The sequence below is a fragment of the Lytechinus pictus genome, chromosome 8 (assembly GCF_037042905.1).
Source record: "Lytechinus pictus isolate F3 Inbred chromosome 8, Lp3.0, whole genome shotgun sequence".
Lineage (NCBI taxonomy): Eukaryota > Metazoa > Echinodermata > Echinoidea > Temnopleuroida > Toxopneustidae > Lytechinus > Lytechinus pictus.
This window is the reverse complement of record NC_087252.1, coordinates 37,325,159-37,341,609: the sequence shown is the minus strand read 5'-3', so window position 1 is coordinate 37,341,609 and position 16,451 is coordinate 37,325,159. Positions and strand designations below refer to the sequence as shown.

At 37.5% G+C, this 16,451-nt stretch overlaps 1 protein-coding gene across 3 annotated transcripts in view; it reads right to left on the bottom strand.

Moving 5' to 3' along the window:
• The window catches only part of LOC129266557 (uncharacterized), a 182,488-nt gene that overhangs the window by 11,624 nt on the left and 154,413 nt on the right, over positions 1-16,451 (bottom strand). For all 3 annotated transcript variants that reach the window (XM_064104023.1, XM_064104024.1, XM_064104025.1), the window contains 17 exons: positions 16,183-16,324; positions 14,654-14,787; positions 13,784-13,960; positions 12,799-13,008; positions 11,470-11,632; positions 10,433-10,611; positions 9,707-9,826; positions 8,913-9,019; positions 8,254-8,419; positions 7,553-7,663; positions 6,449-6,596; positions 5,510-5,622; positions 4,449-4,673; positions 3,328-3,423; positions 2,581-2,823; positions 1,872-2,051; positions 1,187-1,306 (listed from right to left, as the gene is read on the bottom strand). In XM_064104023.1, the coding sequence (XP_063960093.1) occupies positions 1,187-1,306; positions 1,872-2,051; positions 2,581-2,823; positions 3,328-3,423; positions 4,449-4,673; positions 5,510-5,622; positions 6,449-6,596; positions 7,553-7,663; positions 8,254-8,419; positions 8,913-9,019; positions 9,707-9,826; positions 10,433-10,611; positions 11,470-11,632; positions 12,799-13,008; positions 13,784-13,960; positions 14,654-14,787; positions 16,183-16,324 (2,634 nt within the window). The remainder of the gene's footprint in view (positions 1-1,186; positions 1,307-1,871; positions 2,052-2,580; positions 2,824-3,327; positions 3,424-4,448; positions 4,674-5,509; positions 5,623-6,448; positions 6,597-7,552; positions 7,664-8,253; positions 8,420-8,912; positions 9,020-9,706; positions 9,827-10,432; positions 10,612-11,469; positions 11,633-12,798; positions 13,009-13,783; positions 13,961-14,653; positions 14,788-16,182; positions 16,325-16,451) is intronic.

Genomic DNA, 16,451 nt, shown 5'->3' with positions numbered 1-16,451 from the left:
ATTCCATCTTCCTAGTTATAAAACCAGGGGGGGGGGGGGGTGTTTCACAAAGATTTAAGTATGACTTCAGAGTCTCACTAAAAATGCCTAGTTGCATGCGGTATAAAGGGCATGACCGCATTGGTCAGATCATGCCAAGAGGACGCGCACTACTGCATATTGATCAATAAGACTGCGCGTTGCATATCATGTAAGCATCAGCATTTAAAGGAGAATGAAACCCTTGAAACTAGCTGAATCCATATCAAAGAGAAAAATCAAAGAAACGTATTGTTGAAAGTTTGAGGAAGATTGAATGAATAATAAGAAAGTTATGAGCATTTGAATATTGAGATCACTAATGCCATGTAGATCCTCCCATTGGCAATGCGACCAAGATCTGTGATGTCACACACGTACAACTCCCTCATTGTTTAAGTACTTATTTCACTTATATTCTCACTTTTATAGAGTCTATCACAAGGTGAGGTGTTCTCTTTATGAGAGGACAAGTACAGAGGTTTCACAACATTTTATCATTGATGAATCGTTTGTCATCTGATTAGAATGAGCAAAAAGAGATGTTTTGGGGTATATTTTCAGTGTCCAAAAGGGGAGAGTTGTTCATCTGTGACATCATAGATCTTGGTCGCATACTCGCATTGCCAAAGAGAGGATCTCCATAACATTAGTGATCTCGACATTCAAATGCTCATAACTCTTCTATTGCTAGTCCTATTTTACTCAAACTTTTGTTGATCTTATTCTTTGATTTTTCTGCTTTCGCAAAAGCTAACTTGCTCCAAGAGTTTCATTCTCCTTTAAGTGGGACTCCAAGTTATACTCAAATCTTTGTGAACCACCTCCCATGTCATCCTAAAATTTTAAGAGAACCTGCAGTATTTTAAAAACCATATTTTACAAAATACCGCTAACAGCTACATGTACATGTACATGCGAATAAGTTAATTACATTTAAAAACAAAGCAGTTCTTCAATATGTTGGTTGATGTCCATTAACGATGAGAAATGAGACATGTCGGCATTTATGACACAAATGCACACTGTCTTTGAGGTGCACAGAATAAAGACGCATGGTTCATAACCATGTCTGGTTTGAGACATTCCTTTGTCATGTGATGCTATCATGTGACAATCATTTGATATCATGTGACTATCACATGATTGTCTGTCATGTGACACTGACCTGGTGAACCTGTTCCTTGATATGCCGTTGCCTAAGCACTCTGTAGATGACATTCTCAGCCTTTGAAGTCTTGTCCGTGTTGAGGGCATCCACCAAGGCATCACGTTCGACGTCCTTGTGCTGGAGATCGGAAGACACATCAACGGAAAAATTATCAGCAGAGGTACTTCATAATTGCTGGATAGCATTTGTGTTCATATACATGCACATAGAGGATCGTTGGTTATTCGAATTATTTTGTATCCACCACAACATCGATCTCACATTACATATCTATATGCATGTCTGTATTCATATACCATTATGTTAATTTGTCTGTGACATTTATCAATCAATTAATTCATATCAATCAATCAATCAATCAATCAATCAATCAATCAATCAATCAATCAATCAGCCAATGTATCAACCGACCAATCAACTTACCTACCTTTTTATCTACCCATCCATCTATTTTATCTAATCATCTACCATTCTATCTGAAAAAAAAAAATGTTCAATTTTCTAGGTTTGCTTCAGGGTTGAAAGGTATATAGCTAAAATAACATCTTCTCATCGTCAAAGTAAATTTCATGGATAGTAAACCTGTACAAATACACAACTTTCTGGAAACAACAGGTACATGTACTGTAGTATTCTGACAGAGGTGAATGTTTCTCTAGAAACTTTGAATTGATGAATATACCTGCTTATCAGCCAGCTCATCTCTCTCAGCGCGCTGTTTGAGTAGTTCTTGATTCATCTCGGCGGAGTGCATCTGTTTCAAGCTCTCCTCTTTCTGCTGTTTCCTCTTAGCGATCCGCTCAGCGATGGCCGCCCTCTGACGGCTCTTCTCGTCATCCATGCTCTGTGACAGGAGCTCCATCTAAATAAATAAATCAAGAGGAAATCAATTTGATGGCTTTCATGTTGTAGCTCAGTGGACAGGCCTCTAGACTTTGAACCACAAGGTCTGGGAACATCAAGGCAGTTGCGATAGGCATCAAAGGCAATCGCCTTTGTCTGATTAGGCCTCATACATGTAGAACTGTTTACAGTAACGGAGGGGAAAAATGGTGTCGGTCTGTAAAGATTTTTTGGGGGGTATGATATGAAAGAGCTGATAGATCTATGGTGTATGGAGATTGAAGGTTGTCACCAGACAAGTGTCCTCAGCTTATAATATAGACCATGTTCTACCACGCCATTTACCAATCTTTCTCAACTTTACCGGTATTTGTAAAAAGAAAAATAAAACGTATGAAAATTATATTCAGTCGACACATTCTTTTTTTTTTTTGGGGGGGGGCCCTCACAATTAAATTAATATCAAAGTCTACAGGTTTTACTAATTGGGTGGATCAATAACGGCAAAACAGAATTTTTTTTTGCCACATCGTAAGCCATGTTCTTACCTCTTTCTGATGTTTTTCGATGATCTCCTTGGACTGATCCTTATCAAGCTGCTTCCCCTTCAGAAGCATCTCCTTCTCAAACGCCTGCTGCTTCCTTGCCAACACCTCCTCCTTCTGGCCCTCCAGCTGACTGTCAACGGATCCCTCCAGACGGGCCCGCTCCTTCTCCAGCTCCTTGGAGGAGCGCTTCAGCTCCGTCTGTTGGCTGATCTCCAGGGCCTCCTGGCGATGCTGCTGGTTTTCCTGCAGGGATCAAGGAAGAGGGTGGAGACATTGATCAATCAAGGTTTCACTTGACCACAGAATACTTCTAGAAATGAATTCAACTCTTCAACTCCATAGGGTATATTCTATAAACTCTGTACATGTAGGTCTGACCACTTATTTGTTGGACCTACATGTACCTGAAATAATTTGTCTCTGTTTTTTTTCTAGTCTGTATGAATAGTTTTACTCTCAAAGTATAGAATAAAGGGCTTAACATACCAAGTTTATTTTTCTCTTATGCAGGAAGTTTGTACATACCCTCATTCTACTTTTCTATATAATTTTTTCAATTTGCATCTGACATGAATGTTTAGCAATTTCAGGTACAATTACTTTATCAATAGCCTTTAGAGTTCCCCAAGGCTCGGTCCTTGGACCAAGTCTGTTTTGTAAGGGAATGATCTTCTAACTGATCTCCCCAATTATCTGCCATATCATACACATGGAATAACATTGATAAAGCATAACTGAACAACTTACCAAGAGTTTGTTTTTCTTGAACACTGCCTCGTCATCATTAGCTCTGTCATGGATATCACTGAGCGCGTCTTGGCCTTCGTTATTGCCTCGTAGTACCTAAAGGGAAGGGAAAAATTTAATGTATATGGCAAGATATATCAAATTTGAGTCTTTTTATCCATTTTATACACTTTCTAGACAGTAAATCGTTCTCTGAAAACTGGTTTGTTTTATTAATCAGTGACTACATCTAAAACAATGATGTACGTAACTATTCATCTTCTGCATCTTTGCTACATCCCTCTACTGTCGCTGTGCATCATCTAACACCCTAGGTACATGTAGATATCTTCCTCAAATTTATGTATCAGTCGATCTGGCCCAACCCCAAACTCCTCCTTTTTTTTCTTTCTCTCACTCTCTGGCGTTCATTCCTCTTAACCCATAGAAACAAAGGACGATTCAATGTTTGCATCCTAGCAGTGGTAAACATGAGTTATGCACCATATATATTTTCTGTCTCTCTATCTCTTTAATTCTTTCTTCCCTTCACTTTCTAGAGAGTACATCATTTGGTTTGGGTTATTAATGAGTGACTACTTCTAAAACAATGATGTAATTTTTCGTCTTTTAATCTTTGTTACATCCCTCTACTGTCGATTTGCATCACCCAACACCCAAGGAAGACCTCTTCCTCAAATTTATGTACCAGTCGATCTGCCCCAACCCAAAGCTCCTCCTTTTTTTCTCTCTCTCTCACACTCTCTCTCTAACTCTGTGGCGTTCATTCCTCTTAACCCATAGAAACAAAGGACGATTCGATGTTTGTGTAATAGCAGTGGTTAACATGAGTTATGTATCATATATTGTCTGTCTCTCTCTCATTCTATCTTTCCTTCTTCCTCTTCTACATGACCATGAGCAGAGCTGCCGACCTGAACAAGCACATTTCAGTATTTTTAAAGCTGAAAATCTGTATTTTGGTGAGGAAATCAGTATTTTCAAAGAAATTCCATAGGACAACACATAAAACTGAAACTTCAGAAATCAGTCTTTTCAGTATCCTTCTCATTTTTCAGTACTAAATACGGAAAAAATCCGTACTACTTGGCAGCTCTGTATGAGTCACTCAACCAACCCACCTGTTGTTTACTGAGATGCTCCAGTTCCTTAGCAACCGCTTCCTCTTTCAGCACCTCTTCCTTCAATCTCTTCCTCGCAGCGAGCTTAGCCATGAGATGATCTCGTTGCTCCTGCTTGGAGTCGCTCAGCTTCTCCTCGGTGCTCGCGACGATCGCCTTGTAATCCTCGAGGAGTTTCTCCTTCTCCTCCGCGGTCAGCTCTTCGGCTTCCTCAGCGAGTATTTCCTGAAAGGTTAAAAACAGTATTCACGTTAATTCTTAATTTCTTTGATAAAATGTGTAAATTTTAGGACATTTTTTCAATCAATAACTAGCTAAAGATACTAAAATATTTTCTATAATATGATAAAATATACAATATAAAGTTTTAACAATCTCTATTTACCTGCCTCTTGATACAAAATCCCAAACAATACCAAACCCAATATTACCATAGCCATCACATCACCATCATCACAATCAACATCCTAACCATAATCACAAAAAATGTTATCATCATTACCATTTATATGATCTCAAGACTCAATATGCACATAATATGTATTACATGATTTGATAGTTTCATTAAAATGAGATGAATGAATGAACATTACCAAATGCCCATAGAGGTTTGAATCTATACTATTGGTTTAGATGATCTTTGTAGGTTTGCATGGAGTTTATAACCTGGAGAAGGTTTACGCTTCACCATGTGTAATATGAAGAAGGGAAGGAAATACAGGCAGAAAGATTGAAATGGAAAGACGAGATAGAATGAACAGAGAAAATTAGAAGTATTCTTTTCTTGAAAGTGAGTGAAGTCCTGAAAAGGACTGTAAACTATCGCTACTCCAGCCATATTCAGCTCATCTCATCTGGTTTACAGTCCTTTTCAGGACTTCACTCACTTTCAAGAAAAGAATACTTCTAATTTTCCTTGTTCATTCTATCTCGTCTTTCCATTTCAATCTTTCGGCCTGTACTTCCATCCCTTCGTCATCTTACACATGGTGAACCATAAACCTTCTCCACGTTACTATTGGTTTAGTTCATATTTGGCAGAGAGTATTTTTCTAACTGACCTGGATTACTTGATCCATCTCTTTGAGTTGTTTCTCCTTGGCAATATCTGAGAGAGCCTCCATGGCAGCACTGATTCCACGGGCACCATCGGTATCCTCTTGAGCTGCATCAGCTGAAAATCCATGAGAGAAGAGATCATCACCATCCTCTTTGTCATAATAACCACATTTATCACGATCATAATCATTGAGTATTATTATTATTATTATTATAATCAATATAACCATCAACATCATTATTGTCATTATCTTCATCATTATATTAATCATCACGATTATCAAAATCATTGTCACAATCTTCATCATTTTCATTGTAATCGTTATCGTCATCATTATCATCTTCATCACGATGATCATCACCATCATCATCTTCCACATCATCACCATTGACATCATATCATCACCATTATCATCATCATCATCATCATCATCATCATCATCATCACCATCACCATCATCATCATCATCATCATCATCATCATCATCATCACCATCATCATCATCATCATCATTGTCGTAGTCATCATCACCATCACCATCATCCCCATCACCATCATCATCATCATTATCATCATCATCATCATTCATTATCATCGTCATCATCATTCATCATCACCATCATTTTTCATCATTGTTCATCATCACCACCATCATAATTTTCTTCAATTATCATCATCTCCACCATCATCACCATATTCAAAGCAAATCTTCATCATTATCATCATCATAAAAATACACAACCATCACAATCATCATCTCCACCACAACCAAAATCCTCCTACTCATCATCTGTATCATTATCACCAATATCATCACCATCATCATATTTCCCATCATTATCACCGTTATCATCTTCATCATTATTATCAATATTACCATCATCATCACCATAATCAATATCATCATCATCATAAACAGCACCACTATCCTCCTACTCACCAGCAAGGAACTCCATAGCAATGGTGCTCTCTGGATCCAAGCCCGAAGGCAAGAGGTCTTTGGCCGACTTGGTCGCTCTCCTCCCTTTCATCCTGTTCCTCATCTTGTCTTTCATGTTGGAGTTTGTCTTCCTTGTCGTCGACGATTCCTGCATAACACACACAAAATAGATGACAAATGTGATTACAAAGTTGAAAATTAATTCCCGTTGGAGTGTGTCTTCCTCATTAACAATGATTGCTACGTCACAAACACACATAACATGAAAGTCAAATTTGGTTGAGAAGCTGACAACAAATCAGACGCACCCATTTTACTAAGTTGAGTTGAAATGCAACTCTGTCAGCACTACTCCCCAGGACATGTTAAAGAACTCTATGGCCCGCATTCACAAAGGTGGTTTTGAAAACCCACATTTGAGTCCATGGTTTATTCAGATTTCCTGAATAAATTACGCTTATTTTACCGGGTATATATAAAAAAATGTCCAATCAGATGAGCGTTTTTTGCAGTGCGCCAAATCGACGCCTGTTGCTGTGATTATCCACGCTATTTTATTCATGAGTCCACTGTTCAAACAGTGGACTCATGAATAAAATAGCGTATCTAACCATGGTAACAGGCGTCAATTTGGCGCACTGTGACAAAAGCGTGCATCAACAGTGGACATTTTTTATACACGCGCCCGATACGCGCTAAATTAAGCGTAATTTATACCGGAAATCTGCATAAACCATGGACTCAACCTTGGGATTTCAAAACCACCTTTGTGAATTCGGGCCTACAGTGTATAAGCCTAAAAAGGCATAGTATGAGAAGTTGTCAGGGTAAATCATGAACACTGGCATCTCTTTATTTGAAGTAGGACAGGGGGGTTGTGTGAACTGACACATAAGCAGATAAAATCATCAGCTTAAGTGCTCCGGATTTTCTCCAATTTCATGCCTTAAATAGCAAAAACTAGTTTTATATAATGGTGCTTTGTAATATTGTCTGATATTATTCTCAATTGATTAATGAAGTATTGATTGCAAAGATCCTGAAATTGCAGTTTTGTCCGGACTAAAAACCTGTCCTTGACATTCAACAACCGGGTAAACTTACTGATTGCATATTATCAATAACGGCAGCCATCTTGGGTCTGTTACTAAGATTGAACTTTCTCATCCTCTCCTCCATGTCCTCATCAAATCCATTATTCCTCTTCTCCTCCATCTAAAAGACAAAAACAAAATCAAATAAAACTCATATATGGAATGCTTTGAAATGTAAATAATCCGGTCAAATAAATCATGAGTCTTCTCCATCTACAAGACAAAAACAAATTACAGACATCATTTAGAAGAGCAATTGTTGCCGAAGCAAATGTCATGAAACCCTCAGATTCAGACCTGCCAACCTCTAGGAATGAAAAACTGTATTCTGTGATTAAAAAAACTGTATTTTTCCCCCCAAAAGTGTATTTCATAATAAAATGCTTGGCGCACTCGCTCATCGCCGCGCTCAAGCTGCATGCAAGCTAAAATGCGCACTGCTCTTGCAGATGGAAAAAAAAACATTAAAACATGTGTATATCTTCACACTGGTTTCAACAAAATGATTGAAAAAAAAATTACCTGAAATTACATTGATCTATTAACCGTATTTGTGTACGTTTTATGAAATAGAGACATATAGAGATTATTTTTCTCAATAAATTACGATTTAGTAAAAAAAAAACGTACTGGTTGGCAGGTCTGCAGATTGTTACCAAAACTGGCATTTATGTGTTATAAGTAATGATGACAAAACAATGTCTAACCAACCTCCAAGTCATCCTCCAGATAAGCCTGTTGAAGCTGAGCGATGAGTTTGTTCTGCTGGAGCATAAGAAGTCTCTGGAGTTTAGCTTGGTGATCTTCATCCTCAACGGTCATCTCGGGAACAATGTCCTCACTGAGACCCTCCTGTTTGGCCTCCAAGAGATGTTTGCTGGGTGAAAGGAGAGAACAAAAGAGGTGTTAGAATGACACAGATATAGGTAAGAGTAGAAAAAGGACATCCTTCTGGAGAGGATATCTTGGCAACAATGTCCAGAGATCTCCTTTTTGATTTCCAAGAGATATTTACTGGGTAAAGTAGAGGAATTATAATGGCCTACATAATGATGAAAAGGAGAAGAGATTAGGCCACATTTCATGAACAATGTCCTCACTAAGTCTTTCCAGTTTGGCCTCCAAGAGATGTTTGTTGGGTGAAAGAAGAGAAACAGAGAGGTTTTATAATGGCATAGGTAATGAAGGAAAGGAAAGAACAATTCAGCTAGAATGCAGCAGACATCCTTCTGTAGAGGTCATCTCACGAACAAGTTCTTCACCAAGATCTCCCTGTTTGCTGCATGAAAGAAGAAACAGAGAAGGGTCGAAGATGAAAAGGCTTACAGGGGTGTATGAAAAGACAGAAATAAAGAGGATAAAGTATTTACCTGTGAAGCTCCTTCTTCTTGCGGGATCTCTTCTCGCCAAGTTTCTTCCGAAGATTCTCCAACTGCTTCTGCTTCTCGGCTTCAATACTTGATGAAACCTTGGTGGACTACAAATAAACAATATAGAAAAAAAATATTTGAAAATACGAGCATGGATGTTGTAGTACATAATACAATATTCATACTTCGGCCATAGCCAAATTTGAAATATATAATACACCATACTTTAAAAATTGACAAATAATCTGGAGTATTATCCAATCAACAGCAAAAAAAAAAATATTAAAAAAAATAAAATAGAATTATAAATTAATGGATCCTGGAGTATGCAATGTCAAAATATATATGTCTCTACCATGGCAAAATCAAAATTATATTTACAGACTAACTTCTTAAATTTACAACTTCTCTGAAATATAATCCCTTTCTAACACCCATATGCATACATGTATATGCAGTGTATAAATAAAGTTCATTTAGGGAGTTAATTGGATCTCCAAGTTATAGCTGATAAAAAAGACACAAATTTACAATCTTTTTAGCTGCTATCAGTTGACAAAGAGTTAATAATTGCATGACTCAATAGAACTGAGTTTAAACATTGGACATTTTTTAACATCTCGAAACATTTTCCATACACATCGACAAGAATTTTTAAAATCATGCAATTTACTAATTTTTACTAACATCTACAGTGTACACAGCCTACTGAAGTCTACTAAAATGTAATTCCGAAGATCTTTTATCTTAAATGAGACCAAGACAATTCCTTCATACAACGCTATTTGATTTACTTGTAAGATGAAGTCTTCGATGAGTTTCTCTTTCTCCTGTTCTGTCTTGGCTTCTTGAAGTTTAGCCTTGAGTTCTTCCTTCATTTTCTTAGTCTTCTCTTCCTTCTGCTCTTCATGTGACTAAAAACAAAAGAAAATGAAGATGGAAAGACAAGTTACTATTAGGATATTGCTTGTGCATTTGTTTGTACTTTGTATGCATGACCAATTCAGCCATTTGGCTGCGACTCATGTTTTTAAATAACCTTGAATTGAATTTGACTTTGGTGAAAACTATATGATATGTACATGTAAGTTATATATTTATTTGGTTAGTACTTGGGTGTGTTAAAAGTACTTATGTCATACTCTTTTTCCTTCCACTTCTTTATTTTCTCCTCCTCTTTTTTTTTTTTTGGGGGGGGTTGTTTCTTATGCCAGAAATTTGTGTCCATTCTGTTCATCTATTTATGTTTGGATTTGAAATCAATAAAAATAAACTTGAAACTCTATTAATAATTGTATTTCTTATTCTTCCTACTACCCCTTTCTCCTCCTCAACATCAATAGTTTGTATTCCTTCTTTTTTCTCTCTGCCTCATTCTTCTACTTTTTCTTCTCCTCCTGCTTCTTTATAGTTCATCTCTTTCTTATTGTAGCTATCCTTGCTCTTCCTTCAGCTATCCCTTCTTCATCCATCTCTTCACATCTATCTTTACCTATTTAAGACCCACTTCACACTATTACCTTAATAATGGCATTGATAGACTTGATCTCCTCCCCTCTCAGTTCTTCTTCCAGTTTCACACATTCAAGCGTCTGTCTCTCGACAAGGGTCTTAGCCATCTCCGTCTTGCTCTCTTCAGTAAGTGACTGCAACGTGTCCTGGACGACTAGCTTACTTCTGATATCATGAGAGCTTACAGCTGAAAAAGAGAAAAAAGGTGATAATGGTGATGGCAAGTCGCAATATTTTAAATAATAACCTTGTCTACAATGTAAAATGTACGGTGTACATAATACCTTACTAATGTCTGTTACACTATTAGCTGAGATTTTTTAAAACCATGCTCAGTGTTGTTCCATTTTGTGGGTTCGAATCCCAACCATGGCATAATTCCTTCAGCAAGAAATTTATCCACATTGAGCTGCACTCAACCCAGGTGAGGTAAATGGGGGTAATAACATCCTTTGCAAGTGCCTAGCAATGTTATATCATAATGCACTATACAAGAATTTTTTATTATTATTATAATTCCAATATCAACATTTCTGCATATAATGTAGAAATGGGATTTGGTGGATTTCTTTGATGATTGGATCACCATAGCTCCTGCAGTGAGCACCAAACTTTAGATTTGCATTCTTAAATTTTTCTGAAGCTAAAATGAAGTGACTGTATCCTATAGTTTAACGATTGTACTTTTTTTTTGGGGGGGTAACAGATTGTTATACTGGGTCCGGTTTCATAATGACTTGATACAATAACAAATGGAGAATTTCTATGACAAGCTTCCTATCAACCAATCAGATTGATGGATTTCAGTAGCTTTTAACGGTTAATGCAAATTTGTTATAACAAGTTTTATGAAACAGGGCCTCTGTAGCCTGTTGCATAAAAGTTACTATTAACTTTGCCACCAAACGGTACATGTAACTATCATGGTAATGATGATCAACAGCCAATCACAATCAAGGATTCCATGCAAGTTACCATTGGATGGCAAAGTTACCATAATGGTTACTTTTATGCAACAGGGCCCTATTCTCTACACATGTATTACCTGCCGTCTGTGGCCTGGAGTCCGGTGCAGCTTGGAGTAGATTGATGGTAGTCCTACCACCAGGCTGACCTGGTGGTATGTATCCTTGCTGTTGGTTGACGTTGACACTGTAGTTAGCTCCCTGGGCGATACTGCGATTGATGATGCTATTCGTGCCTCCAACCTGAAGAAAAAAGTCAATAGATACATCATTGAAAATACATACGGTATACATTTGTTGCAACGTTTCGCCAATTATGAATTGGCTTCTTCGGGCGAATGCCGATCCTGATGAGGAGGCCCTTATAATATTGGAGATTGTACAGATACGTTGCGCACTGAACTATGCCCAGGGCGCGAAAGACGACTTGGAATCTTTCAAATTGCCAGGTCCCAAGCGTGTGAAAAGTTAAAGTGGAGGCCTTCTTTCTTGTTGAGGGACAAGTATTTTAAATTTTAATTTCTTATATTGATCACGAATGGATGAATGAGAAGAATTTACATCAGTTTACAGATTCATTTGTTTGATAAGAAGCTTGAAAAGAACACATTCAGGGGACTGTTTTATGAAAAGACTAGTTGGATGTTTCATCCGACAAAGTGTGTTTTGTCTGACAGTTACTGTACCATAGGAACTGTCCATCAATTCTCAGCTGTTCAAAAGTTATCCGATCTGACAACTATTCAGATGCCAATTACAGAGCTGCCAACCTCTGTTGACCCCAAAACATACTGATCTATAATTAAAATCAAATTTTGAAGGAAAAAAAACATTTTGGTACAAAAATTGATAAATTACACAAATGAAGCATGCCAATCAAATTAAACAAAAAGCATATTTTGCAATAAAAAATCATAATTTGTCACTTTTGATTATGAAAAAACATACTAAATATTGTTAAAAAAACATATTAGTTAGCAGCTTTGCAATTACGCTGCAGACCAGCAAACGTTATGTAACATCACTAGAAACTGCCTCATGGTTAAGTTGTCATCTCAACCTTCCTTGGCCTGACGGGGAAAGTTGCCTGAGGCTAAGTGGAGCTTGAACAAATAATCTCTCGCTGGTGCATTGAGTTTGCTTTCCCCCAAAAAAAATCTGTATTGCAGTCATTTCAAATGCCTTTCACAATTACTGGGGTTACTTACATGTAGGAAATGATAGTCACTCCCCACGAAAGCTGGCACCTACATGTACATGTATATTGCTTTGATTCATATTTCCCTACAAAGGAAAAAGCTGAGCTTATTTCAAACTTCACTACAGAGAATAACTGTTCATATTTTGGACAAAAAATCACCCCTCCCCCAACCAAAAAAAGAAAGAAAAAAGACAGGATCATTTCTCACAGTGACAGAAGTTGATCCTCCGCCTTGTAAGCCTTGGATGAGCTCAGCCGAGAGGGTAAAGGTCGATCCTCGTTCCAACATCGCAATGAGCTGCTTGAGCAGAGGGATGACCTCTCGGCTAGACTGTTCCGTTGCCGTGGTGTCACCATAGACTCCGGTGATGGTAGCATCATAGGTTCCAGCGATGTAGATTGCGTTTGTCAGGAGAGCCTGGTGCATGATGGGAAAAAAGTAAATTCATGTTGCACGTGTCATAATTAACTGTCTTGCAAAATAGGTCTACTCATTAAAAGTATATTGTTATTATTATCTGTGTCAGGTATTTTTCACTGACATTATAATTCTTCTCTACAAGTATTTATTTTCAGAAGAGGTTTCTTTCTCTTGTGATATGCACTATAAGCAATGATTATTTTCATCACTGTCGCTGATACATGTACATTGTACATGCCTCAATAATAACATAACAGACATTATCATCTACCATAATCATTATTGTCAATGTCATCACACCATGATATTCTTCATCAACATCATCACCATTATCACCATTATCATCATCACCATCATCATCTTCACCACCAAAAAGACAAACCATCATCATCATCACATTATCATAATCATCATCAGCACCATCATTATCATCAACATCATCACCACCACCATTATCATCATCACCACTATCACCATCAACATTACCATCATCATTATCATCATCACCATCACCATGATCATCATCATCAACATCATTATCATCATCATCACCATCATCATCATCATCATCATCGCCATCATCATCATCGCCATCATCATCATCACCCATCATCATCGGTACTACCATCATCATCCACCCCCTCCTCCTCCTCTTTTCATCATCATCACCATCATCATTACCACTACCACCATGACCATCATCATCATCATCATCATCATCATCACCATCAATACCATCATCATCCCCATCATCATCAGCATCCTTGTCTACCTTTGCCTCTTGTGTCAGTAGCTCACTCCGCTCCCTCCTGTAATCCATGGATGCCCTGTCCTCATCAATATTCTCAGTCCTGCTCATCAGTTGGTCCTTGAGATCCGACAGGAGCCTAGCCTTGGCCTGGCGGTAACGATGAAGGGCACCGGCTTCGGCATCAGGGTTCAATGCATCCTAACAGTCATCAAGAAATAACAATGGTTATATTTTATTACTGATTAGTCTATAAATTATATGATAAAACAAAAATAGCACACATTAAATACACTAAAACAATAAATTAAACTGAAACATGGAAAGTGTGTTGTCATGCCTTTTTTTTCAATTTGTATTCATTTGTTTGTAATTATTTTTATTATTGTTATATTTTGTGTATTATGAAATGTGAGACACAAGATTATTATGCAAATTTTGTTTGTGCATAACAATAAATACAAGTAAAAGTAAATACATATATTCAACATGAGTATACGAATGTGAAAATAATTTCTATGCAAGATGAATATGGGAAAACCAAAAAGCTATAACGCTTGAATAGGAATATCGGTATGATCCTGATCACAGAGAAACTAATTTGATATCTGATTATGATCTCTACCGCAGAGCTCTTTCAAGCTACTGGCTGAATTTTCACACCTCTTGCTTTTCTAGGGTGCTTGATCGAAATTTTACAATGCATAATGCGATTTTACCTAATACATGTAAATAAACTGAATAAACTTCCTGCATGATGTGTGTTTGGCACCCTAACAAACTCTGAGCCACTTTTGACCAGACATTTTAGTACGAATCAAAATAAGACAAAGGTGATAGAAGCAACCTTCACTATGGTATCTCAACTGAAGCAAATCTTCAGTGAAATCTCACCTTCAATTCGTCCATCCTCTCTTTGTATTTAGCCTCTTCAGCCTGTAATCTGTTGTGGAACTTGCGCACTGTATCGTTGTACTTGGTGTGTGCTACGTTGTGCTTCTCTGCCGCTAATCTCTCAGGTTCATCACCTGTTTAGACAGATACATGTACATGTAGAATAGTCATATTATCCCCTTGAACCCCAAGCTAAGGCCCGTATTCTGAAGTTGGGTTTAACTTAGACCATGGTCTAACTCTGTGCTAAAATTATGGGAAGCCAAAAGTCTCAAAATTGTTATTAAGTTGTATTTTGCTTATGTTTACTGTGCTCTTTCCTGCTTCATCAATTGTGAAGACAACCATCTATTCATACTTCCTACACAATTATGAATGTTTTGAGAGCCAATTGAGGTGAAATATAATATCTCTAATGTTAGTGATTTATGTAACAATTGGCTATCCATACTTTAACCACAACTTTAAACCTGAGTTTAAGTTAAACCGGACTTCAGAATACGGGCCAAAGAGTTTAATTCAAACTCTGGTCTAAAGTTGTGGTTTAACTATGGATAGCCAATTGTGACATAAATCTCTAACAATAGAGGCTCGTACTATCAGCTCATTTTGACTCTCGAAACATTGTTAACTGTCTGGGAAGGATACATAAGATAATTTTTTTCACCATTAAATTACCAGGAAAGAGCAGAGAAATAATAAGAAACATACCATGTGAACGAATTTTAACATGTTTGGCTTCTCATAATTTTAGCCCAGAGTTAGACCATGGTCTAAGTTAAACCCGATTTCAGGATATGGGCCTATAATTTATGTTGGAAAAATGGACTGAAGCCATGTGAGTTGAAAAAAAAAGTGGGTTCTAAATGTCAGGTGATCATTTAAATATGATGTCATCTTTGGCATATTGGCCCGTATTCTGAAGTCAGACCACGGTCTAACTCTGTGCGTAAATTATGGGGAGCCAAAAAGTCAAAAATTCTGTTTTTATTGTACATGTATATTTCTTATGTTTACTATTCTGTTTCATTTTGCTTTCATAACGACGAAAAATACTTCAGTTATCCATTCCCAGATAATTACGAACAATTTGGGTGCCATGCGAGTTAATAAACTAAATGTGTACTGCAAGGGATTTGTGCTCCAATTGGCTCTCCATAGTTAAACCACAACTTTAAACCAGGTTTTAATTTAAACCCGAGTTCAGAATACGGGCCTTTGGGTCGATTACTTCAGGTGATGATTTTGTCAATAATGGCTCTGATTTGGAAGGTTTTGAGCCCCCCTCCCCCCCAAGAAAAGAAAAATGGCCAAAAGATATGAGGACACTCTTGTGATAATACATGACGGATCATCTGCTGATTGTGTGTAAAGTTGTAATAAATCTTAATTCAATCATAGCAGTGACTTTGAGGATAAAAAAGACAATAAAGTTAAGATTTTGTTATAACATGTATCATCATCATTTAATGGGGGGGGGGGGGAGGGATTAACTATCTGACCACACCCTGTTCCCATGGTAACCTTACCCTGTGAGAGTATAGCCATGATGAATGATGGTAGGATGTTACCAAGTTCTTCCGTAGCCTCTGATCTCCTCTCGACCTCCCTCTGCTGGTAGCCCTCTACCGTCTTGGCCTGCTCAGCCAAGGTTTCGAGGGCTTCTTCAACCTGAAGCAAAGGAAACAGAAATCATTAACAGGATTATTTCTATTTATTAGAAGTTCTCTATCGTCTTGGCCTGTTCAGCAAGTGTTTTGAGGGCCTCTTCAACTTAAAGTAAAGGAAGTCAGAAATT